Source organism: Pleurodeles waltl, chromosome 2_2 (assembly GCF_031143425.1).
Source record: "Pleurodeles waltl isolate 20211129_DDA chromosome 2_2, aPleWal1.hap1.20221129, whole genome shotgun sequence".
Taxonomy (NCBI): domain Eukaryota; kingdom Metazoa; phylum Chordata; class Amphibia; order Caudata; family Salamandridae; genus Pleurodeles; species Pleurodeles waltl.
Window position 1 is genome coordinate 176,567,567 of NC_090439.1, and position 25,781 is coordinate 176,593,347.

At 41.5% G+C, this 25,781-nt stretch overlaps 1 protein-coding gene across 4 annotated transcripts in view; it reads right to left on the minus strand.

Annotated features, from left to right (window-relative positions):
- The window catches only part of PTPN3 (protein tyrosine phosphatase non-receptor type 3), a 1,694,656-nt gene that overhangs the window by 1,024,044 nt on the left and 644,831 nt on the right, over window positions 1–25,781 (minus strand). For all 4 annotated transcript variants that reach the window (XM_069219598.1, XM_069219596.1, XM_069219595.1 and 1 more), the window contains one exon: window positions 6,064–6,142. In XM_069219598.1, coding sequence (XP_069075699.1) covers window positions 6,064–6,142 — 79 coding nt within the window. The remainder of the gene's footprint in view (window positions 1–6,063; window positions 6,143–25,781) is intronic.

The window sequence follows — 25,781 nt, forward strand, 5'->3', positions numbered from 1 at the left end:
ACATTTAGTCCCCGCCACTCCCGCATATCTTTTATAATCTTTGCATACTTTATAGATATTTTACGGTCTCAAATGTTACCTGGAATTTTGTTCCCTCACAGATTTGAGATTTATCATGGTCTCACATAACTGCCACTTTTCTTCCTCGTGATTACCATGAAAGAGTTATTTATAACCATATTTCTGAAGCATATTCTTTCTTCTTTCCACATACATTTGGTACTTTCCGGACCGCGCCATTGCTTTGAGGTATGCTTTTCTTCATTTCTCAGCTATGATATACTATCACCATTTCTAGGTAACTCACTGATGTTGGAGATGGGGTTTTAATAAAATATTTTATTTGTAACACTTTTCCTATGCCATTACTCCTATGTAATGTCACTACTATGTTATGTCAACATGCTGACACTGGGTTCTTTGACTTTCTTACTTAGATAATAGGTGTGTTTTTACGATCATCTCTCTCACTACTTCCCTTTCTTATTGGCATACGGGCAACTTACCACCTTTTCTCTTCAGTTGACGCATGATTCACCATTGGTGCTCTCACACTCCATTTTAACAAGCTATCATTCTCGAACATTCTTTGATAGGGTATTTATTACCATAACTGTTCGTATATGCCTTGCAGCCTTGAAAAAGTCACTTGTTGTGACGAAACACGTGTTGGCTTGCTTATGTGAAGATGTTCATCCAATTGAGTACGATAGCTGTGGTTAAGGAACGTTGATCACTCGATAGAACTATGCTGATGCCTTCTAATAAAGGATCATTTCACAACTGTTTTCAACTGAAAAACTGATTTATATATGGACTTTGAGTGCGGAGGTGTCTGTTATTAATCTCCAATTGACATAGCTAACTATCCTATAAAGCCAAAGTATATGATGTAAAAACTACACCCAGGGCATGGAAAGTTTAATGTAACTTGTGGACTGCAGTACTTATTGTGCCTTCCACTAATGTGACAGAGGAAAACATGACTTTAACGCTATCATTGTAGTCTGACTGGTCAAGTTTAAACCTCCTGCCCAATCTGTCAAACAATCCTTTTGACAGAGGTAAAACCAACCTTTTAAATATTAATAGGCACCCAAATGTAGGCATTGTAGCCCCAAGGTAGGGTGTATGGTATTTAAAAGTGGGACATCTAGGAATGTAATGTGTCCATGCACTTAAAGTGTCAAGCCCCAAAACACTATTTTCACTGTGGAGAACAGATTTAACTATTTATTCTTCCATCTCAGGTTTGGGACCACCTAGCAAATAATTCAACTACTATTTTTACTCTATTAAAAGACCAATTCAATGGTTACATTTGAGTTTTAATAGATATTTAGGAAAAGTCACGTTTAGAAAGTTACCATTTCCCTGGTGAAGCTTCTGTAGCCTAATCTCGGGGGTGTGGAGTGTCTATAGCCCAAAGACCAGGACATATTGTTTGGGGTCAAGGACAACAAATTTTTATATTCATTTTGTCCTAGGGACAAGTAGGCTCAACACCCGGCAGCACAAGCTATTTGGCTGCCAGTTTACAGTATCACAATATGAAGCAAGGAAAGCCACTGTCTGCAGTTAAGGTAATATTTGTGTCCATATGGTAATGCTGGTCAAACTTATATTTATTGTTCAGCGATGAGCGCTCTAAGGAAATGTAAGCTCAGACTTCACTACTGATAGGTCCAGTATAAACATTTGTACACATGTTTGAAAAGTTTAACAATATGAGGCTATGCATAATGCTCCCAGAATGCTCTATAATTAGATGCAAATATTTGCAGAAAATTGAAAGGAAGATGGAAGATTTTTTGCTTTCAAAATAAAACGTTCACAAAAAATGCAACTAGGAAAAAAGGTTTTGCAAAACTACTGTGGAATTTTAGGTACCATTTCTTTGAAGCATCATGTATTAAAATGTGTTTGATGCATGCTAGTACTTATAAAAAATACTCATAATGAAAAATCATTGTAACTAGTTTCAACAAGATAATGGTAAATATGAAAATATTTTTCGGTCTCAAAAAGCACACATTGCCACAGTAGTTCCTGGCACTGAACAAAAGTACTTTGTTTGCCCATATGTTCCTTGTGAAAGAGCACTGTGCTGTCATTCACGGTAAAGCCGGTAGAGAGAAATAGATTGAATTTTAATAAAAGCAAAGGTCTTGGTTAATGCCAGGCCTAATTAGGGGCCCAAATCTTAAATAACGTTACAAAAGTGCAACCATGATATATGTCTTTACATTGGTTCAGATTTACGTCTTTTTTTGAATTACCAAGAATACACAGAAGTAGGGCAGGAAATGGCACTCCAAGAAAATATTTAGGAACTGCATTTTAGCATGAGCAAATGTGTATGTGTAGACTTGCTCATTTGAAAATCTGTTGAGCGTTTAGAAGTTGTCTTTCCCTCCAACCACTTTTTTCCCTAACACTGGAAGAAATGTTACTTCTGCCTTTGTCATAAATAGATCTCCAGGCTTTTTCAGTATGGGAATAGATTAGAGAAGAGCTGAACAAAAACCAAATCCCTAAAACATGCAAGTTCGTAGGTAGTCATGAGCTCTATACGCTCCCAGATTGCATTCTGGACGACTTTGCAAATATCTGTCCTGGGCCGCATGGCTATCTCTAAGATGGTAATGGCCCCTAAACTTCCCTTAGTGATACTGAAATAATTCTTCGGGCAATTGGATTCCTTACTAGTTTCCCTCATTTCAGGAATTAGGAGGAGACTTATAGCACTCAATAAGCTCAAACTACAGCCAGATGGGGGCCCGGAGTTCTACTGTTATTATTTGGGGTGCAAATTCAGTGCCAACCAGATGGCTGGTGGACATCCACGTTCAAAGAACAGGGTATTCATCGGCTCAAATAAGAGATGAGTTACTGAGTGTGCAGTTTCACCCAGGGGAGAGGAGAAGGGACCAGACTACATTTCTGGTGGCTAATGCCACCGCATTATGAACTTAAAGGCTTCACCTACACAAGTACTGCACTTTTATATACCCCGCTCTGCCTCCGTGCAGGTTGCCAGTCGGGCAGAGGCTGCCTTCCACTCAAGAAGGTCTGCAAACGCTGGGAGACTTGCATAAGGAGGGAAGGCCTATGGACCTCCAGTAGCTACATGTTAAGTTTGACCTTCCATGCGGCCAGTTCTTTTGATACAGGAGAATTAGGGAATACATTAAACAATGTTGAAATTTAATTCCCAATATACCTCTGACTAATGCGCTGCTGTAGGCACTACACACCATGGACTACTGTGGTAGATTAATAACCTAGCTTTATAGAGCAATCTAAGAGCAAACCAACATATTGTTGCAACTGCTGAGAAAGTTATGGGAGAACATCTTGGGGGGGGGGGGGGCGTCCGTGACAAGGAGTGGCAAAGGGCCCTAGAATATCCCAAAAGGTCTTCTGCAATGCAAGGTTTCTCTTTATGCCACCAAATGTTCTCCATAAGGCCTATCTAACGCAACAGAAAATAGGTAACCTCTTCCTTAGGGCGTTCACTGCCATCATTCCCCATCAAACTGCAGGCATGCAAAGTGAGACTGCCCCTCGCTGAGGTAATATTGGTATACTGTCCAGAATACAATTGTAGGTTTCACAGAAAAAAAAAATTTGACCACTAGTGAGGCCTGTCTGCTGAGCACCTCACCAAGACCAGCCAGAACTAAGGTGACAATGAGCTTCTCTGACCCCCTGTTTATCTTGACTAAGCACTGCATCACCATCAGATGGAAACCAGCATTCCCACCACTGGGCAAGTCCTGGTGCAGGAAAGCCCAGTACTGGGCTGAAGAAGAGGGCAGGGCGATTGACAGGGAGAAGAACAGACGTCCATGGGAATGTCACAATCAACTGCATTGAGATGCACTGGTATATGATTTTAAGATATATGGCGAGGGGGATGACGTATTTCCATATTCTGTGGACAGTGGAGAAACATCTCAAGGAATTCGCTCGTTTGTCTTCAGAATGGCCTGGTACAGTGGGGGGGAGTTTTCCCCCATGCAGGTAGGTCTCTAAATCCTCCTCCCTCCCATACGGCCTTTATGCCTGGTTTATTAGAGGGATAACTTGGAGTGTGACAAAAATGTTGTTTTCAGTTTTGTTGGTCCAGGTGGTTGGGAGATTGTGGGAGGGGTAATTATATTGAGTAGATCATGGTGAACCATTCAGAGTTATTCGGCAGACACTGTGCATTCAGTGTCCTTCAGAGGCTGCACGGCTGGAAGACAACTTTTCCTGCTCCTTTATATTATGTAGAATGCTTTTGTATATACATGTTAAATGCAGTTAGTTGGAAATAAATAAAAAAACTATAAAGTTTGTTTAAAAAAATCACTGAACAAGAAATGCAGGTTGGTCCTTCTTAGAGCTTCTCCGCAAGAAGTACCAAATCCATTTCAGCGGGCCCTTGGCGAGAAGGCATCGAACCTAGTAAAACTCATCGTCAGATACAAACTCCAGCTTTATTCCGCTAGAGGAGTTCAACTTCAATTTAAGAAGCTAAATTCAAAAGTCAAATCTTTGGCTTGGACAAACCTTTTTGGTGTATATGGCCTGCGCTCCATCGCAGTCTGTCAACCGCGAACAGTTGCTGCTAATAGGTGCTTTACTTGTTGTTTTCTCTTTTTATCTTAAATCTTTAAAAATTCATAGCTCTCGTTCCACTAATTGGATTTTTGTTGTTTTTGAGTCATCTTACGTATTCATTTTTTCTCTAATTTAATAAATTGGGATGGGATTTTTATGTTGTTGCGCTTTTGACTTTTTAACTGTTTTGGTACTTCTAAATGCTCTACACATTTTCTCTAAGTTAAGTCTGTCATCTCTGTGCCATAGCTTCCATGGGTTGATCTCAGGTTTAAATCATTTAAACCTGTGCCTGGACCTAACAAGTGAGTGACTTTACTATTTGTAGTTGATTATCATCCACGCAAACTAATAACTCACTTTCTTACACCAACAGTATGAATTAAACAGAGGTTGGTGTATTGGAGATGGGCGATGATGAGACCTTGTAACTCCTTACATCTCTCAGACAGCAGAATCCCATCTCCAAAGTAAAATTTCTGGCATATAGTGCATTTGCAAGTCGACTGAACTATGGCAAGGAAGATCCCTCGGGCCCACTTGCCTCACAACACACTTCTTGAATTAAGAGGCACAAGATAGTCAATTACATTTCTGTGCTGGATCATGCTTAAGATGACCCAGATATCTTTGGACACACTAAAGTAGGGATGCAGAGCACACTTGCGTTGGGATCGAAGGCACACAGTCGACCAAAGCATAGAAATATCACACCAGGATTTATAGAAACCGTAGATTCAAACAGATACAACACAAAGCTATATACTGTACATGTTTGACAACACACAGGTTAAACAAATTTTACCTAGAAACATCTTAGGGGAGTGGATTTCATATACATGCTGTGGCCCAACCCATGAAACAAAACTTCTCTAGTTACTGTGAGGGTAAAAACAATCAAAACACTTAACAAATTGCCGGAACCATTAGACCTACTTACTTGGATTAATGGTTAGAGCTAAGAAACTGATGATGGAGGACTGATTCACATATCTGGCATTCCTGCAAGTTAAAAGATGTATCACCATGCATTGGAAGTTTGAAAATTAATCACAGATCTCCGCCAAGGGGAATCTGACCTTCCAAAGTTAGCTGAGGCCGTGAGCATCACTCTCCATGTGAGGACTTCCAAGGAAGAGAATAGAGTGCACTTTGATTAATGGGCTACCTTTTTGATCCCTCAATTACAAAAGTACGGTGAGGAACAGTCTTGAAAAATGACACATTTAGGCACTTCACTGACTGCAACAATATGTAAGAGGCACCGGCATACCGCTGGGTGTTAACTTGCATCAATGTAGGGAGGGCAACATATTCCTGCATGGCTGGCATGATGGTCAATGGAGAAGCATTCCCACCCCCAGATCTGCACTGCATGATCCAAACACGCTGGCACACTGCTTTGTGTTCTAAAACCCCATAAACAAATGTAAAAGCATAAGAAAGAACCATTACCTTGTCAGCTCCAACTGCAGTGTGTTAGGGTCTGGTATAAAAAATCGTACCCGGAAAAGCACAGAACAGGGAAAGCCGCCTAAAATGGGTTTTCAGAAGATCATGTCAGTTTTTATATAATAGTTTTATAAGCATACAGAAATGTTGCATATAAGAACAAAGAGAAATAGCATATACACTTACTATATTACAAGTGACTACTGCAACATTTATTTATTCATATTTAGGCAATGAGGAAGAAGATCTTTCCCATCCAACAGACCAGTAAATTAAGCAATGTTTGTACTCAGCATCAAGATAGACATTGGACTATATTGTCCAATGGATCTGACATCAATAACTTGCTTCCCGAGGCATAATTTTGAAAATCTGCCATTGTTATTCATACTCGTAAACACTGGTCACCATGGAAATGCTAAATAAAGACCAAGCTGAATCCAATATACTTGCAAACACATTCATTCAATCAAGGTTATGGTCTCACGTGTTAAAATATATTTTAATTACAACAATGTGATCTGTATACACAATGAGCACAAAGGTGCAATGTCACAAGCAATTAAAATGAGTTGTTTGATATCACTACACACCTCAAATGGACAACAAAAGCATAACACAAGGAATGAACAATTTAATAGTGCAGGCAAGGATTTCGATTATTGAAATGTTATTTTTACTGTTGAGTACCATGAACAGTTACAAGGTATAATAATAACAATGAAATTGTAAACTTGCAAAACTAGTGGTAAAGATTAACACAGTTACCTAATACTGCATCACTACTTGTTCCTGGAGGTTCTCCCTTATGATTTTTAAGATACCTCAATGGGTCTTGGCCTGGTATAATGTTTATCCAGTCTTTAAGTTTGACAATTACTGTTGTTTTACTAATTACAGAGAATCAATATTTTTGTGATAAAATGAACCCTGCAATCCAGGCCCAAACAAATGTCCCAATGTTTTTGAAACTGTATTATTAATTAGGATAGACAAAATAAGACTGTTGAATTGACCGACATGTGACAATTTCCCTTCCGTTTATCATTTCTAACCACCAGTCTAGGGCTATCAAATATTTCTTAAAGCAGTCTGAAAAACAACTCTTTGGAGAACTGTACCACAACCCACATAGAGTATTTCTTTAAGTAATACCTGACAGGATAACTGTCACTATGTTCAGGGAGGGACAGGAAATCAAGAAGGCCAGCAGTAGTAGCATCATAATGTTCTCTTAACCCCTCGGGTGCTCAGGACATAACGATTACGTCCTCGTTTGCACCGCTTGGGTGCTGAGGACGTAACTTATGTCCTGCTATGGGCCCTCAGGGGGATGGCCAAGCAACCCCCTCTCCTGGGCAGGGATGGCAGGGGAAATCGCTTCTCCTTCTACCTCCGCCCCCCATGGACCCCTCTTTGCGTCTGATGATGTCAGCGTGCAATCGTGCGCTGACCTCATCAGAGGCTCCCCTCACTGTGCTGGATCACGTGGGGGTGTGTGTGTGGGGGGGGGGGGATTAAAGAAAAGCCCTTTCTTTTCCTTTGATGTCTCTCTCAGCATTTCTGCTGCCCGACTGCGATCGCAAAATGTCTTTAGGCCATTTCTGGCCCCCCTTGGGGGCGGATCAGCCTATTTTTATTAGGCCAATCTACCCTCAAGGGGGACAGAAACCACTAGACACCAGGGATTTTTTTGTGGTCAATTTCACGCAAGGGTCGCTCTCCTGGGGCAAATTTGTTTTAAGCCATTTCTGCCACCCTTAGGGGCAGATCGGCCTATTGTAATTAGGTCGAACCTCTAGGCATCAGGGATCGTTTTTGATTTTTGTTTTTTTAGACATGCGGAGCGACCCCTTAGGCAAGGGTCGCTCCCCTGGGAGGGAAAATATTTTCCGGCCATTTCTGCCCCCCTTGGGGCGCAAATCGGCCCATTTTTTATTAGGCCACTCAGCCCCCAAGGGGGGCAGAAACCACTAGACACCAGGAATTTTTATTTTTTTGCGCCAATTTCACGCAAGGGGAGTGATCCCTTAGGCAAGGGTTGCTCCCCTGTTGGGGCAAATTTGTTTTAAGCCATTTCTGCCCACTTTGGGAGCAGATCGGCCTCTTGTTATAAGGTCAATCTGCCCCCTTCAAAAACCTCTAGGCAGCCAGGCTCATTTTTTTTTTTTTTGTATTTTTTTAGATGTGGGGAGCGATTCCTTAGCCAAGGGTCGCTACCCTGGGGGATAAATATTTTTAGGCCATTTCTGCCCCCATTGGAGGCAGATCGACCTATTTTTATTAGGCCGATCAGCCTCCAGGGGGGGCAGAAATCACTAGACACAAGGGATTTCTTTTTTTGCGCCAATTTCACGCAATGGAGCAACCCCCTACACAAGGGTCGCTCCCCTGGGGGGGGCAAATTTATTTTAGACCATTTTGGGGCAGATTGGACTATTTCTATTAGGTCTATCAAACCACTTAGACACCAAGGATTGGTGTGTGTATGTGTGTGCTTTGTTTGGGGGGTGGCAAGCCCTTGGGCAAGGGTCACTCCCTATGGGGGCACATTACTGTTGGCCATATCTGCCCCCTTTGGGGCAGATGGGTCTATTTGTGGAAGGCCCATCTGCCCCCAAGGGGGGCCGAAAGTCCACCAGAGGCCAGGGAAGATTTAAAAAAAAAAAAAGAAGAAAAAGAGGGTGGTGGTATGGCCATACACCCACCCCATTTAAATGTGGCCAAAGTTGTTCTGTCCACCAGTGGGTAGATGGGGCAATTACCCCCGATCCACTTGCTTGGGGGGTAGGAGGGCAGAAAGCCTACTAGATAGCAGGGAATTAAGAAAAAAATTGAAAATAGAAAAATTGTGGGGTGGTGGCTACCAACAAGTATAGGCATGGTTGTGGCCCCCACACCAACTGAATGGGGTAACAGTCTTTCAGCTCTTCCCTGCACACGAAAACATCTTATCCTATGGCAAGCAAGAGGACATTTGATTATTTTGGATTTTGGTTTTACATTTGGGCCATGAGAGCTTGGCTAACTCTCAAAATCGTCCCACTTGAAATGGCGAGGGCTGCACCTTTTGGACTTCGAGACACTGCCATGTAGAAAAATCCACAAGACCTAGACACATCTGAAAACTAAACATCTGGGTGAGTCCAGAGGGGTGTGCTTCACATGCACCCACACCATTTTCTTACCCACAATGCCCTAAACACCTCCAACTTTGCTGGAAATCACACATTTTTTCCAACATTTTTGTGATAGAACCTTCAGGAATCCACATAAATCCTACCACCCAGCATTGTCGCATCTCTACCAATTAAAACCCTGCCCCACCAGTCAGTCTAAAAACTTTTTTTGTTTTTCAAACTGCCCTTTTGGACCTGCTTTGGCTCCCTCTCATTTTTGACATGTTTTTGGCACCTCCCTGTCACAAGGTCCACCTACAAAAGTGAGGTATAATTGCTACTGGGAGACTGAGGGGAACGTTGAGTTGTAGGAAATTTGTGCTGATGCGCTGATCCCACACAGAAATGTGGGAAAATGTCATTTTGTTTTTAGCTAAATTTGAGGTTTTCTGAGGATTCCGCAAAAGAAAATACTAGGGGATCCACGCAAGTCACACCTCCCTGGATTCCCTCGGGTGTTTTCAGAAATGTTTGGTTTAAGCAGGTTTCCCAAGATGGCTGCTGAGCCCGGAACCCAAAACACAGGTGACCCCCCACCCACAAAAACAGGTAGTTCTGTATTTGATCATTCTGATGTGTCCGCTTAGTGTTTTGGGCATTTCCTGTTGCAGGCACTAGGGCGACCCACACAAGTGAGGTATCATTTTTAGCGGGAGACCTGGGGAAGACTGTGTAGAAGGAAGTTTGTGGCTCCCCTCAGATTACTGAACTTTGCAGCACCGAAATGTGAGGAAAAAGTGTTTTTATTTGCCAAATTTTTAGGTTTGCTTAGGATTTTGGGTAACAGATCCTGGTGACAGCCCCACAAGTCACCCAATCTTGGATTCTCCTAGGTGTCTAGATTTAAAAAATGCACAGGTTTGGTAGGTTTCCCTAGGTGCTGGCTTAGCTAGAGGCCAAAATCCACAGCTAGTTACTTTGCAAAAAACAGCTCTGTTTTCTTTGGGAAAATGTGATGTGTCCACGTTGTATTTTGGGGCATTTACTGTTGTGAGCAATAGGCCTACCCAAACAAGTGAGGTACCATTTTTATCGGGAGACTTGGGGGAACACTGGGCGGAAGCAAATTTGTGGCTCCTCTCAGATTCCAGAACTTTCTGTCACCGAAATGTGAGGAAAAAATGTTTTTTTTGGCCAAATTGTGAGGTTTGCAAAGGATTCTGGGTAACAGAACCTGGTGAGAGCCCCAGAGGTCACTCCATCCTGGATTACCCTAGGTGTCTAGTTTTAAAAAATGCACACGTTTGGTAGGTTTCCCTAGGTGCCGGCTGAGCTAGAGGGCAAAATCCACAGCTAGGCACTTTGCAAAAAACACGTCAGATTTCAATGTAAAAAATGTGATGTGTCCATGTTGTGTTTCCTGTCACAGGCACTAGGCCTACCCACACAAGTGAGGTACCGTTTTATTCTGGAGACTTAGGGGAAAACAGAATAGAAGAACAAGTGTTATTGCCCCTTGTCTTTCTCAACATTTTTCCCTTCCAAATGTAAGACAGTAGGTAAAAAGACATCTGTTTGAGAAATGCACTGTAATTCACATGCTAATATGCCCGGAGTTCTGAGACGTGCAAATAACCACTGTTGTCAACACCTTATCTTGTGCCCATTCTGGAAGTACAAAGGTTTTCATGCTACCTATTTTTCACTCTTTATATTTTAGCATATGAATTGCTGTATACCGACTATAGAACGAAAACCCATTGCAAGGTGCAGCTCATTTATTGGCTCTGGGTACCTAGGGTTGTTAATGAACCTACAAGCCCTAAATATCCCCGCAACCAGAAGAGTCCAGCAGATGTAACGGTATATTGCTTTAAAGAATCTGACATCGCAGGAAAAAGTTACAGAGTAAAACGTGGAGCACAATGGCTGTTTTTTTCACCGCAATTTCAATATTTTGTTTATTTCAGCTGTTATTTTCTGTAGGAAAACCCTGTAGACCTACACAAATTACCCCTTGGTGCATTCAGAATTTTGTCTACTTTTCAGAAATATTTAGATTTTTAGGATCCAGCATAGGTTTCACACCTATTTATGTCACTAACTGAAAGAAGGCTAAAAGCACAAAAATAGTAAAAATGGGTATGTCCCAATAAAATGACAAAATAGTGTTGAAAAATATGGTTTTCTGATTCAAGTCTGCCTGTTCCTGAAAGCTGGGAAGACGGTGATTGTAGCACAGCAAACCCTTTGTTGATGTCATTTTCAGGGAAAACAACACAAGCCTTCTTCTGCAGCCTTTTTTTCCCATTTAAAAAACAACAAAAAACTACTTTTTTGCTGTATTTTGGCTAATTTTTTGGTCTCCTTAAGGGGAACCCACAAACTCTGCATACCTCTAAAATCCCTCGGATGTTGGGAAAAAAAGGACGTAAATGTGGCGTGGGTAGCTTATGTGGACAAAAAGTTATGAGGGCCTAGGTGCGAACTTCCCCCAATAGCCAAAAAAGGCAAGGCACCTGAGGGGGGAAAAGGCCTGCAGCAAAGAGGTAAAGAACATGCACTGGTTATATACCAAGTAATATAAATACAGTAAGCTTTGTTGTGTGATTTTCATCCAAATTATAGAAACAAATTGAAATAGCAGATTGCAGGAATCCTGAAACCCATCCTTGCTATTCTATTCAAGTAGTATTACAAAACATTAAATCAAAAGCACAACAAACACCACCTTATAATGGCACTGAAGCCAGTAAGAACTATCCGTGATTGGGAAGTTTCTCAACAACTGTTGATCACCTAAAGAGAAACAAATACTTATATTTTGAGCCACCTGGCTTTTGTATAACAAGAATAAATATTAAAAAGTACAACTAAAAACACTAGTACTTTGATGCTGCTAGCACAGGTGTTTTAATAAAATTATTAATGAGTAGTCATGTATTCTAAATAATGGATATGTGTAGAAAATATAACGTAGAAAAATAATGCACACATTTGAAAATGTGATTACGATGAGTGGCCGCGAATATTCACAAAGAGTACTTATTAATAGTCTAAAACTATGAAATGTTGAGCATATTGTTGACTAATATGGTAATATGTCATATTAAAGGTTATGCATTATGTATTAGCTTTATTAATTGTAGGCCCTAACTTAGCGAAGGTCATGGCCTACTTGCTAGGCCTCATGTCAAGCTGTATTTCTTAACGTTTAATAAATGGCTGTCCTAGAAAGTTAAACTGTGATTTTCCATTGTATTGTGTAAACATGCTTACAGCTGAGAATCTTTTCTCATTAGAGTGACTGCTAGAAGGTGCTGTTCTTGCTAAATGTAACATTTTGTACATAATGTGTGTAAGACTAACTTTCTCAGGAGGAGAACAATGGAGACACTGATTGGAGTAGAAGCTGCAACAATATTGTTACCTGACGAGCCGGATGATGAGGACATTGCAGGACAACCAATCAACAACATGTGAACGGAGTAATGGTAGGATTCATAGATTTGGAGTTTTAGTTTTATTGGACAAAATGTGAACTTGCGAGCCCTTGACCAATATGGATTTGGAAATAGTTTTAGTTATCATCAACATCATCAAAACAATCTTTATTCGGATTTTACTCCATAAAAGAAAAACAGTCTCTTTAAGGTAAAAAAGTTATACAAGAAAAAAAAATTCCAGGTACATTACTAATAAATAAAAGGATAAAAATCTTTGTTGTGACAAATTATGCGGTTATTCATTCTCATATCGGAGTTTTTCTAAATAGGACCACTTTTTCCTCTGTTCAATTGCATGTAGGGTAAATTTGATCACTGCTTCACATTTCTCATTAGTATCCAATTTAAATGAATAGTTAAAAGCTTCTCTGCAATAAAATAACTTATTAATAATAAATAATGGTTTTAAGAATTGTTTTCTAATGTCATGATAACATTTACAAGATATGATAAAGTACATTGTAGATTGTGCAAATCGTCCCACGCAGGGGCACTTCGGTAGGCTTTTACTCCAAATTCTCATCTTTGGGAAGGCTACCAAAAGGTGCAACATTCTAAAACGTAATCGGGTCAAATAAAATCTATGCTGAGTATTCACAACTGTCAGTAAATAATTTGGTATTACCTCATTGTTTTCGATCATGTTAAGAGCTACCGTTGATTTCATACATTCTCTATTTTCTCTATCACTAGCCCTCCAAGCCATTAAATGATTTTTCAGTTCTTTCTTACTAAATTGGAGAACTATGCCTGGGTTGTCTAAATTTGGTGTTAGATTTATACCTCTCAGCAGATCTTTTAAGTGCATGAACCATAGGATTCTATCCCGATGTTCTAATGTAAGGCAATCTTTAATAATCTTTCGGGTAAGATGCGTCCCTTCTTTTGACCAAATACCATGCCAAGCCGACAACGCATTTATATATATTAGGTCCACCACGTAGGGACTGCCCAGTTCCTTGTGTACCATGTATGTGGAAGTGGTATTTGGGACTGCGAGTAATCTGTTAAAAATGTATTCTCTAACACTTGTAATGAATGGATCTCGGGCATCGAACCCCAAAGGGCAGAACCATATGTGATGCTGCTGATTGATTTACTTTTGTAAATTTGCAGCATTTCCCTTAGGGGTTTATTACCAATTTTTTTGTCGAATCTAAAGACTGCCTCAGTTGTCCTAATATACTTCATTTTGGTAATTTCTACGTGTTGTTTCCAATGTCCCATGTTAGAAAATTGTATACCCAGGTATGTAAATCCATTCACCTCTTCACATTTGTGGCCCTTAATAAAATAGCTTTTCTTCCTGGCCTTTCCCTGTCCACAAGTCATTACCACTGTTTTACTCATATTCAACATCATATCTCTTTCCTCCATAAATTCCATGAAGCCCTCCATTAGTTGCTGCAATCCATTTGCAGTTCGTGACAGCAAAACTGCATAATCTGCGTATAAAAGGATTGGGATAGAACATTCTCCTATTTTAGGGCTGTCAATTTTTTAATTTTTTAAATGGGCATCTACACCATTTATATAAAGAGAAAATAGGAGCGGCGCTAAAACACAACCTTGGCGTATTCCTCTCTCTATCCTAAAACCTGGCGTACATTCTCCATTTCTTCCATATCTCACCCGTGCTGTTAGATTGTTGTATAGTTGTGCCAAAAAGCTTATTATATCTGAGGGTGCACCCATATCTGTTAAAACTTTCCACAACTTAGCATGATTCACCAAATCAAAGGCACTACTAAGATCTGCAAAACAGAGGAATACATGACCCTTCTTTGACATTGTATACTTAATTATTATTAAATTAAGGTTTATACATTGTTCCAGGGTACCAACCCCAAGTTTTAGTTAATTTGCATTAATGAGACTGCACGGAGAAGAAACGAGCATTCCGCATTTTAGCTTTTAGCATTTTGCATTTGGCATTTGCCATTAAGCCCATTGCCCATTTTCTTGCTGGCTGAAAGGTCAATATTTTCTTGTGGGTCTTGACAAGAGACGTGCTTAACTTTATTGCTTAAAGACCTTGCGTTTTCTGAACTTTGATGCTGAATCCTGATGCCTTGCTGATCGACTGATGCCCAATGACTTAGACTATCTTGTCTTGCTGATCCAACTGAGGAGAGGTATAAATCGTATCTATGTGTCTGTTATGCATATTTGCTTTTTCTTTCTTAGTACCAACCGCACTGTTTTGCGAAAGCCTTAGTTAGATGTTTTTTCAAATTTGTGTTACCAAATTGTTTTGCGTTAGGCTCAACATGCTGATGCTAATCTGGTGTTAATTAAGGATCCTCACTAATGAAAATATGCTAATAGGGAATAGTGCTTGATGTGTTTCTTTGCTGTGTCTACTTTTATGTGATCTCGTTGCGGAATTGTTCTTGTTATTAAGTTGCATTACATGTAACATTAGAATGTGTAATAGTTCAAGTTTTGTTAGATTACGTTTTTCCGTCGCTTTAGACAGCCAGTGTTGTTTCTGTATGTGTATCATTTGATTTTGAGGTTAATTCACATGAATTTAGCTTTGTTAATATAGGGAAATACATATTCTAAGTTTTACTAAAAGGTGTGGTTATTCATGACTGAAAGGTTATGGTGAGTGTCAATTACTGACTATTGATTATTACTGTTATTGATTATTGTTGATTATTGAGATTGTGTATTGGTTATTGATTATTGACCTGCATGTACTGGAATTATGGTGGGAACATCTTAATTGCGAGTCCAAAGGTTCATCGACCTATTTGAGTCCCCTTGCTAACAATGCCAAGAAAGGAAAGCAAAGTGCAAGAGAATTGCTGGTGTTCTGAAGGTACGTGAACCCTCAGGGGAGTTGGAGTGTCCAAAGATTTTTCCTATGGCATTCTGCAGATCCTTTTCGATGTCCTACAATTCAAAGTGTCATGACCACCTTGGGCGGTAATTTGACCTAGTGGACTTTAAATCAAGCCTGTTCTGTTTTACCTCCTTTTCGTTGCAGCTTACGTTTTTTAAAGAAGATGGTCCCTCCTTTTGATACATCTCTGCAGCAACCTGATAGGAGAAAGATCGGTTTTGTTATTTTTCTGCCACATGCTTGAGACTTCCCAGCCACCTAGACTTGAGGCACTTTATTGTGACATAGGGCAGTACAAAGTGTGACATTTATTCGATCTGCTGGTTGCCACACGGGCATATGTTGGATAGACAGCCTTGGTCTCAAAGATCAATAACATGTTGAAACTGGCAAGTGAGAACAACCTTCTTTCTTCTCAATTTCCCACTATGATCAGGTACTTCATCAGTGATGGCCATCTTCAGACATTACAATCCTGTTTAAGTATGTCACAAGTGTCTGCTTTCTTGTCATCGCCTCAGTTTAATACTTCCAACTGTCATTTTAGCTATGACTGGGGGAGACATGCCACTTGATGTGAGGGGAAAATGAACAAGCCCTAGGTGTCCTGCTTCCTGTTTTTGTGGGGGTGAGCTGTCTCTATTGCTGAAATTTCTGACTAGCATTAATTGATTACATTGTCTCTATGAGACATGCTTCTCTTTGGGGTGAAGTGTATTGCCATCTCCCTAGCTCTAAGAGTCATGGCTTCATTGCCACATGCTGCTTCTAGGGCACCTGATGGAGAGGAGATAGGAAGCGCTGCTGCTTTGTCCATAATTTGCTTGGTGGCTCTATTGGCATGGCGGGAGCAGCTACCAAGGGCCCAGGGCTAAGGCCCGTAGGTTGTTATGGTAGATATTTACCATTTCTTAAAATAACCCTCTCTAGAAACAATTACTTTTACAGCTAATCCATTTTGCTTGTGTAAGTTAAAAATGTCAGCCTGTTACATGGTTAAGCTAGAGTAATGGGCACAGGAATTGACGGTGAACAGTGTAATTCATCCTTTACTAACTCACTGCACATGAAGAGAAGCATTCATGATATTGTACAAGTTTATATTAGGTATGTATACACCTTCATTGGATTGCATTAAAATGGTGTAGTCAGAGGATATAGGCAGTGTTGCCAAGATGTCAAGAATGCACACTTCAAACGTATTCAGTTCAATTATCTGTGCCACTCTTACCTGACTCCATCCAAACTGTGCAATGTACTGAGACCACGCAGCCATATCCCCCAGGCTCAGTATGGGTTAAGTCGTCTTTTTCCATATGGAACTGAGTTCTACTATGTTACAACTCTTGTGCACAGAGATCACTGAAAGTTGTGCCTATCACTGACTGAGCTTTGTTTGCTTGGTCTTTATACATAATTGATGGAAGCAAAACAAGAGCATAAGTTTAAGGAACTGGCTCCTGTAATAGGCAAACACTGTATTGCTTTTGACTTGGAATATAACCACTATGCAGAGGGTAATACTTGATATGAGATACAGCTGAAAGTGCAAACCTGAGGGAACAGATTTTCCAGTTCTGGCTTAGGGTGCAATTCCTGAATATAGATGCTAGGGGCCAGATGTACAAAGCGTTTTGCGTGGTGCAAACAGCGAATTTCGCTGTTTGCGCCATGCAAAACACGCAACGCGATGCTCATTCCCATTTTGCGAGTCGGTAACCTGGTTAACGACTCGCAAAATGAGAATGCGACTCGCAAATAGGAAGGGGTACTCCCCTTCCTATTTGCTATTCGCATAGCGATGCAGAATTGCTTTGTGACCGCGAACACGGTCGCAAAGCAATTCGCAGTTAGCACCCATTACAAATGGGTGCTAACCCATTCGCAAAAGGGAAAGGGGTCCCCATGGCTCTGAAAAAAAGAAACAAAAAAGTTTCATTTTCTCGAGTGTATTGCAACCCGTTTTACTTTAAGGAAAACGGGATGCAATACAAAAAAAATAAAAAATAAACAATAACTGCTTTATTAAAAAGCAGTTACAGACATGGTGGTCTGCTGTCTCCAGCAGGCCACCATCCCTGTGAGTGAAGCGAATCGCAAGGGGGTCACAAATTGCGACCCACCTCATTAATATTAATGAGGTGGGTCTTTGCGACCCCCTTGGTATTCACCGATGGTGTGAGGGACACCATCCTGCATATGGGTTTGCGACTCGCAAATTGTGAGTCGCTCAGACTCGCAATTTGCGAGTCGCAAACCCAAACTTACCTACATCTGGCCCCATATCCCTATGACTATCTGCTATATTGGACTGCAAAAGGGGGGCTTGGTGGATGGGGGATGTGCTGGGGTTTGTACTTCTTTGACAGAGAAAGTGTGGCACAGTTCTTAATTTGTAAGTGCCATTTCTGCTTGCACCGTTATTACACCATCAGAACTGCCAATTGCAGTATCCACACAGCTATTAACCATCACACTACAAGTGTGACAGGTTTGACTATTCCCAGCCCCCAAAGCTACCATACCAGAATGGCTTTGACTGCAGGTATTAGTCATTTTCAGTACATACTGAATTAACAAACAACTGTTATTGTGCTTGTTTCTAAATTTGACAGACAGCAGCACCATGTGACAGACTGGCATAATGGTCGAAGGTGCCAATTAAAGAAGCAGTGCCGAAAAATGGAAACCACCAGCACAAAATTAGCACTGGTCTGGCACCAAGATAAAGGTTAGGTACTGAGTTATCATTCTTTTTAAAGAAAGCAATTAATGTGTTTGCTCTCCAGGCATATGGAATAAACTGTTGAGGGTATGATGTGATTAAGTGGAGTGCCCCGATCACTATACAAAGCAGGAGAACGAGACCTTTTACCAGAACTTATTTCGCAGCCTTGATGCATTGTAAGGGAACTTATTTGTATCGGTCTTCGCTGGAATAAATTATGTTGAGTGTGAATGATACATTGACGCTGATATCGGAGAGTGGCCACAAAAAATAATGAGTCTTGCTGAAGCTTTGGTAATGTTTCTTCATGAAAAATCAATGAAAAGTTTAAAAACACCCAAAGAATGTTCTAAGAGTAAGTGGTTTGCAAACAAAAATGTTTTACCTCAGAACAGAACATATTTACCTTAGATTAGCACGAAACAAAGTTCATACTTTTATTTTGGCTGTTTTATCACACAATGCTCATAATGGCACGAACTTCCAACATTCATGTTTTTTTTTAACGGATGAGAAACAGATATGGCATCGGGACATAACTGCATGTACTGCTTTTTTTCACTTGATTAAGGTGTGAATGTTGCTCAGGTAAAGTACACAACTCGAGGCTATCATTCTTTTGCTTTTATTCATGACCTTTCAAAACATGATCTTATCCGTTGGCCCTTATGTTTCTTTCTGGAAGGGTGTAATTTGACATAGATTTGACATAAGCACCTTTTTCATTAATTTTTTTCACGCAAAATCAAAATACCATGTATCATGAAAAAGCAACCACATAAAAATCCTACTGAAAAATCTTTATAAATATTTCTTGTAGACTATTGTTTATCAGATGTATGAACAGTATGTGGAAATACACATCCTGCAACCTGAGGAAGATTAGCCAGTTCCCCGCTTTTTACACCAGAAGCATCTTTTTCATTTCATTTTTTCACACAAAATACAAATCAATATATAAAAATGAAAAAGCAACCACATAAAAATCCTATTGAAATATCTTTATACAGCTTTTTTAGGAGACCACTTTTATCAGATGCATGATGAGTAAGCAGGTTGAGGAAGATTAGCCAGTCCTCAGCTTTTAACACCAGAAGCACCTCGGCCAGGGACAGGATCTTGAACTTTTTATTGTGAAAGCAGACGTTCAAAAGTCCGATGTTTAGAACTGGCTGAAGACTGCTATCCTTCTTGGAAACCAGGAAATAAAGAAAGTAGTACCCTTGCATAATTCCCTGGTGTAGGATGAACTTTATTGCACTTTCAGAGCAGGGCAGCCGCCTCTTGCTGCATAATTCAAAAGTGATCCTCGAAATGCAGGGACGGAGAGGGAGGGGTCGGGGAGATGCTAGCGAGGTGGGAAAGACATACCACTTTCTAATAGTTGCAACACCCACTGTTGTGATGTTATGGCCCTCTAGGCCTGCAGACAGAACGACATCTTCACTCCAATTGTCTGCCCATGCTCCTGTAAAGGGGAGCTGGAAATCCTTTCCAGAGAGGGGGAAGAAAAGAAGCAATGGGAATAGGGTTGATGGGCTTGTCTGCCTCTTCCTTTATCTTCAGTCTTCTACTGCCACAGAAATCAGTTAGACTGCTGGACAGGATAGAAGGGCTGAGCCTGGTAAAAGGCAAAACACTTGGAGAAGACATGAAACGTCAAATACGATCTGTAGTCTCGTCCTGGGGCTTGCAGCCCCAAAGATTGGGCACTAGCACTACTTCGGTTCTGCCTCCAAACAGGTGATCCCTGTCATATTACATATCCATAAGACTCCTTTGCACATCACTGAAGAAGCTGGTGGACCTCACCGATGTATGCCTCCTCAGGGCTATGGAATAATCCATGGCTCTGGACATATAGGGGGTCATTCTAACCCTGGCGGTCGGCGACCGCCAGGGCTAAAATGACGGAAGCACCGCCAACAGGCTGGCGGTGCTTCCTTGGCCATTCTGACCGCGGCGGTAAAGCTGCGGTCAGAAAAGGGCAACCGGCGGTTTCCCGCCGGTTTACCCCTGGCCCAGGGAATCCTCCATGGCGGCGCTGCGTGCAGCGCCGCCATGGGGATTCCGACCCCCTTACCGCCATCCTGAACAGGATGGCGGTAACGGGTGTCATGGGGCCCCTAGGGGCCCCTGCAGTGCCCATGCCACTGGCATGGGCACTGCAGGGGCCCCCTTACAGGGCCCCACTAAGATTTTCAGTGTCTGCAAAGCAGACACTGAAAATCACGACGGGTGCCACTGCACCCGTCGCACCCCTTCGACTCTGCCGGCTCCATTCGGAGCCGGCATCCTCGTAGAAGGGGGTTTCCCGCTGGGCCGGCGGGCGGCCTTCTGGCGGTCGCCCGCCGGCCCAGCGGGAAAGCCAGAATAGCCGCTGCGGTCTTTTGACTGCGGTGCGGTCATTCGGCGGTTCCCGCTTGGCGGGCCGCGACCGCTGCCCGCCAATGTAGGAATGACCCCCATAGTCCATTGTGTCCAGGCCTAACCTGATGATATGCCTAGGGGCATCCAGTTCACCCCTCATCATCATCACAAAGTGGTCTTTCAGGTGGTCCAGTAAACATGATACCACCATATGTGTCTGGTCCAATACGGCATGGGTATTTCTGGCAAGCACACATGTGGATTTCAAGGCCAAGCTACTGGCAGAGAATTTTTCCTCAACCAATGGCAATCTTTTTCAGTCCAGGAGTGCCATAGGGAATTAAACATGGTTGCTCCTTGATGCACAGCGAGGTCCACACCACTAAGTTTTCTCCTGAGGAATGTGACTGAAGAACGATAGGAACTCTGAAGCCAGCATATAATGCATGGCTATGAGTCGTTTCATGGCTTGAGAGAGACTTTATCCCAGCCATCCTAATGGTATGAAGTAAAGCCTCATTAAATGGTAGAAGCAATCCTGATGCTGCTGAGCTCTGCCTCCTCTTCAACCTTGGACGACGATGAATAACTGGACTTCGAGGTTGACCTTGACTACGACCAGCATCGAGTGAAACTTATCGCATGCGTAGGCCATAAAAGGTTTGGCCACCTTACCAGTATTTGTTTTCAAGAGGCTGCAATTGCCCAAAACGCTGTGTTATGCTTTGACCCCTGGCTCTACAAACAGACCTTTGCGGGTTGGATATGGACATCTGATATTTCTGGGATGCCATATCTCAACAATGCACTGATGTTAAATTTGAAAAACGTTGAGGAATGTGAAGTAATCACAGAGAGCAGCTCTGATTTGAGGCAAAGGGGGTGGAAAAAAACAGGACTGAAGGTGTGTTGCTATGCGCTCCGTGATGTCACACTTGTGCCACTCTTAATGCAGAGTGGAGCCAACGTCACAAGCCGGTAGAGAAGACCCATTATGGTAGTGTCTGGATTCAGTTTAGCACCTGGGGACATTCAGAAGGCGATGAATCTGCAGGAAGAAGATTACATCAGAAACTAAGTTCATGTTGTTTAGAAGGGAAAGAAGGTCTGAATTACAGCAAAGATAAGAAAGGATAGCAGGAAATGTCGAGAATGGGTTCGAATTATGAAAGCTGGTGAAAGCAAGGAAGATAGGGATAGATTATGGTGGTGGGGTGAGTAACAAATACATGTATCATGTTTCTTTATTACAATCCCCCCCAACTGAATCTCAACATATGTATCAGGGCACTACAACCTCTAAGAAGATCTGAGTAGAATCCTAGTGCCCCACTCAGCCAGAGCACATTTTGTCGTGCCATATTTATCCCAACAGAGGCTTTTTAATTTCCTCTTAAAAGGTTTGGCAGTCTAGGTTTAGGCAACAATGTAGGACTTGCTGCACCTCCAATAACTTCAGCCATGCCAGGTGTGGTTTAGAAAAGGTGACACCTAGACCCAACAAGTCTGGAGCTTGTCATCGGGACCAAGCAACTGAAAAGAGATTTGGCTAGAATAGCATCAATCTACCATTCCATTGCAAACTAAGTTTGATAGTGAGTCCAATTTAGCTTTTATTGGGAATCAGAAGATTAGCTTATCATTTGGCTTGCAGGCCTGTGCATCGTTACCTAGTGACTTTTAACCTACTTAGCTTGCTCTGTCATAGTCCATTTATTTTATTATTTCTTTTAAGATGGCTGCTATTGTTTATAGTTAGAGAAATGTTTTGGTTTGCCACTCTGTGAAGGCGTCACTATCACCGTCATAATCAAGTAATGCATGCAGGTATTCACTTCATATCCCTTTCTCACTTATGTGTGACAGGAACATAATGTACACTTGTTGGGAATGGTTAACATAATTGCCACCACAAGCTTGCCTCCTTATCAATTGTTTGGGAACATACCTGCGTCAGGGGTCCTACAAGATCTCTATAAATACATCTCACACAGAGAAGATTATCAGATGGATTCCTTCCAGATTCCATCTACGCCATCTATGCTGCACATCACCTCACTGCAGAAATCAGCCTTTGATTTCCCACAGAGTCTGACCTAGAGACCTCACTGCAAGGTAACAAAGGCCGGGGGGGAGTTGCTCATGGGCATGGTATTGGCAGATCAGGTTTATCCTACCTAGCTCTCATAAGGTCAGGGATTAGGTTCACTATGCTAGGGATTTTGCATTTCATGTTTATTGCAAGATGGTGGGGGTCTTTGTATTGATGACTTATCTTCACAATTATGCTTCTTTTATTGTTTGTTATCCTAATCATTGCAGCTCATGCATTTTAACGTAGATTGCAGTCTTTTCAATAAACCTATTGAAAACGTTCCTGCATCTCCTTCATTTCCTTGTGTGACTGAGACTTACTGCTAACATGAGGAAGGGGTAATTTCCATTCCACCATGACTCCCCTGAGATGTCGCAATTTAGAGTCCATGAATAAGGCTGCCAGGAAACAGCTTTTACTGTTTGGGTTTTGGCAAGGTACTGCTTGTGAGCCGGGATGGTTGAGCCAACAGTTGTGACTTGTTGTAGGAGTGGCCTAGTCGCCTACAAATAAAAGTGCTGTCATCCCTAAGCCAGCAGTCCCATTTAGGAGCGAGAGCCCAACTACGAATAAGTTTGAAAAATGTTGAGAAATGTGAAGAAATCACAGAGAACAGCTCTGATCTGAGTTAAATGGGGTGGAAAAAACAGAACTGAAGGTGTGTTGCTATATGCTCCGTGATGTCACACTTGTGCCACTTTTAATGCCGAGTGGAGCCAAAGTCACAAGCCGGCAGAGAAGAGCCATTATGATAGTTTCTGGAGCCAGTTTAGCACACAGGGATATTCAGAATGTGATAAATCTACAGGAAGAAGTTTATATCAGAAGCTAAGTTCATGTGGTTTAGAATTGAAACAACGTCTGAATTACAGCAAAGATAAAAAAAAAGGATAGGAGGAAAGGTGAAGGAAGGGGTCTGAACGATGAAAGCCAGTGAGTACAAGGAAGGTAGAGTTACATTACAGAGGTGGGGCAAGTAACAAATACATCTAACAGTTTCCTTTATAATAATCCCTCCAATTGAATCTTAACATATGTATCAGAGCACTACCACCACTAAGAAGATTTGAGTAGAATTATTGTACCTAGTGCCCCAGCTCATCCAGTGCACATTTTGTCATGCCATATTTATCCCAACAGAGGTTTTTTAATTTCCTCTCAAAACGTTTGGCAGTCTATGTTTAGGCAACAACGTAGGGCTTTACTGTGAGCCATACATTTTATGGTCTCTAAAATCCTGATCATGCTTTCCATTGCCAAGACTACCCCAACTCCATACCACCAAATTCAGTCAGAGTTCTGCTCCTCTTCTCTGTGAGCCATCCAAATCCCCAGCTGCTGCAATTTTTAATCCACTCCTATCACAGCAAATTCCATTCTGGTCACCTTGCCTTCCAGTTGTCCCCAAAAGGAATCCATCATTACTGACACTTCCCCACTATGTCAAGTTTTTTTTTGTGTCCAACATCGCCATCACGCTCTACAGCCCTTCAACCAGATCTCCATTAGCGATGCCAACACCTTTAACCCCTCTACTGCCTTTTTCTATGTTGTTGTTTCTGGCAGAAGTCAAGTCTCTCAATCTTCCTCTATTTAACATCAAACTTTTACACCTCTTGGAATTTCTAATGACTCTGGAAGACTGCGTACATCTCGAGACAACTATATTTTTCTTTACCCACAAGCCCTGGTTGGACGGATGGACCGCAGGCTGTGGTCACTGAGGTGCACCGGCATCAGCCAAAAGTCTCTAAATGCACCTCCATCAACTTAAGTATACAACAGTGAGGTGTTGTACAAGCCAATCACAGGCAGCCTACCACAGAGGCAGAGCTGCTGAAGCTGCACAGCATCCCTGGCACCATCTTCCCTCCACCTCCGTCCCCTTACATCACGCTTCCAGCTCCACAATTCTTAAATAATAAAGGCTCTACTGGTACTCAGTGTCACTGTCACCAGCTGAGCTTGAAGGGAAAAACTCAAAAAACTGCCTCCAAAAGCTAAGAAACAAGAGCCATATAACAGCACCTGACACTATTGCCCATTGTGCCTGCCAACTGACTCAACTCCCTTGGGTGAGGTTTGAGCTAATACTGAGGTGCAGCAAAGCATTTTAGTGAAAAGGCGGATTTCTGCTCATCTACGTTCATACACATTAATTTCAATCAGTAAAGGTCAAATTCAGATTCATTTTGGTGAGCCAGGTGGAAAGTAAGTGCATAAGAGAATATCTGTTACTATCAATTCCATAATTTTATTGACAGAATAAGGTTGAGTGGAATTTTACCCATTTAATTTGCAATAAAGGCTTGAGATGTATAGTGTCACGGGATTATCATGAAAAATATATACGTAACAAGCACAATCCTGTACATTTTTAGGTATTTACAAACATGCTAACAGTAGAAGCACTTTTAAATATACTCCCAAAAAAGTCTGCAATAACTAATTCTGGGGAGGCTATGGGAAAGGAGCACTCCAAAAGTTCATGTCATATTGAGGAAGAGGGTTTCTCCACAGCAAAAATTAAAGTTCAAAAGCACGACTACAACAGGTGTCAAAAGGATCCTCTGCCTTGTGGACAATCTACATATATTCAGAAAAGGAGCGTACTTCTGGGGTTCGTCAGCCATTATGGAATTCCAGGAGTGCTTCCTGGGCAATTTGTAAATCTCACAAAAGCCATACATCTACTCTTCCCACTGAATTTATTTCTTTTCCGTTGTGTCCACATCCTTATATGGTAGCTCAAAATCTAATACATAGTTTTTTACTTGAAATTACTGACGCCAATTTTGCACCTCATGTCTTCTATACTTTAAAAATATCACTTAGTGACGTGGTAAGAATCTCAATTCTAAATGATCGCTTCCACTTGAGCTTCATGAAACGTCAAGTACATTGTTTTCCGTTGTAGACAACATTATCCTCAAAATAATCAGATTTGTTTATATTTAACAGTCCACTACATTTCATCCCGACCATAGCCTGTGCTAAATGTACCTGTATTCCTTGGCAAAAGCTATCGCCTATGCCTCTACTGTTAACCTAT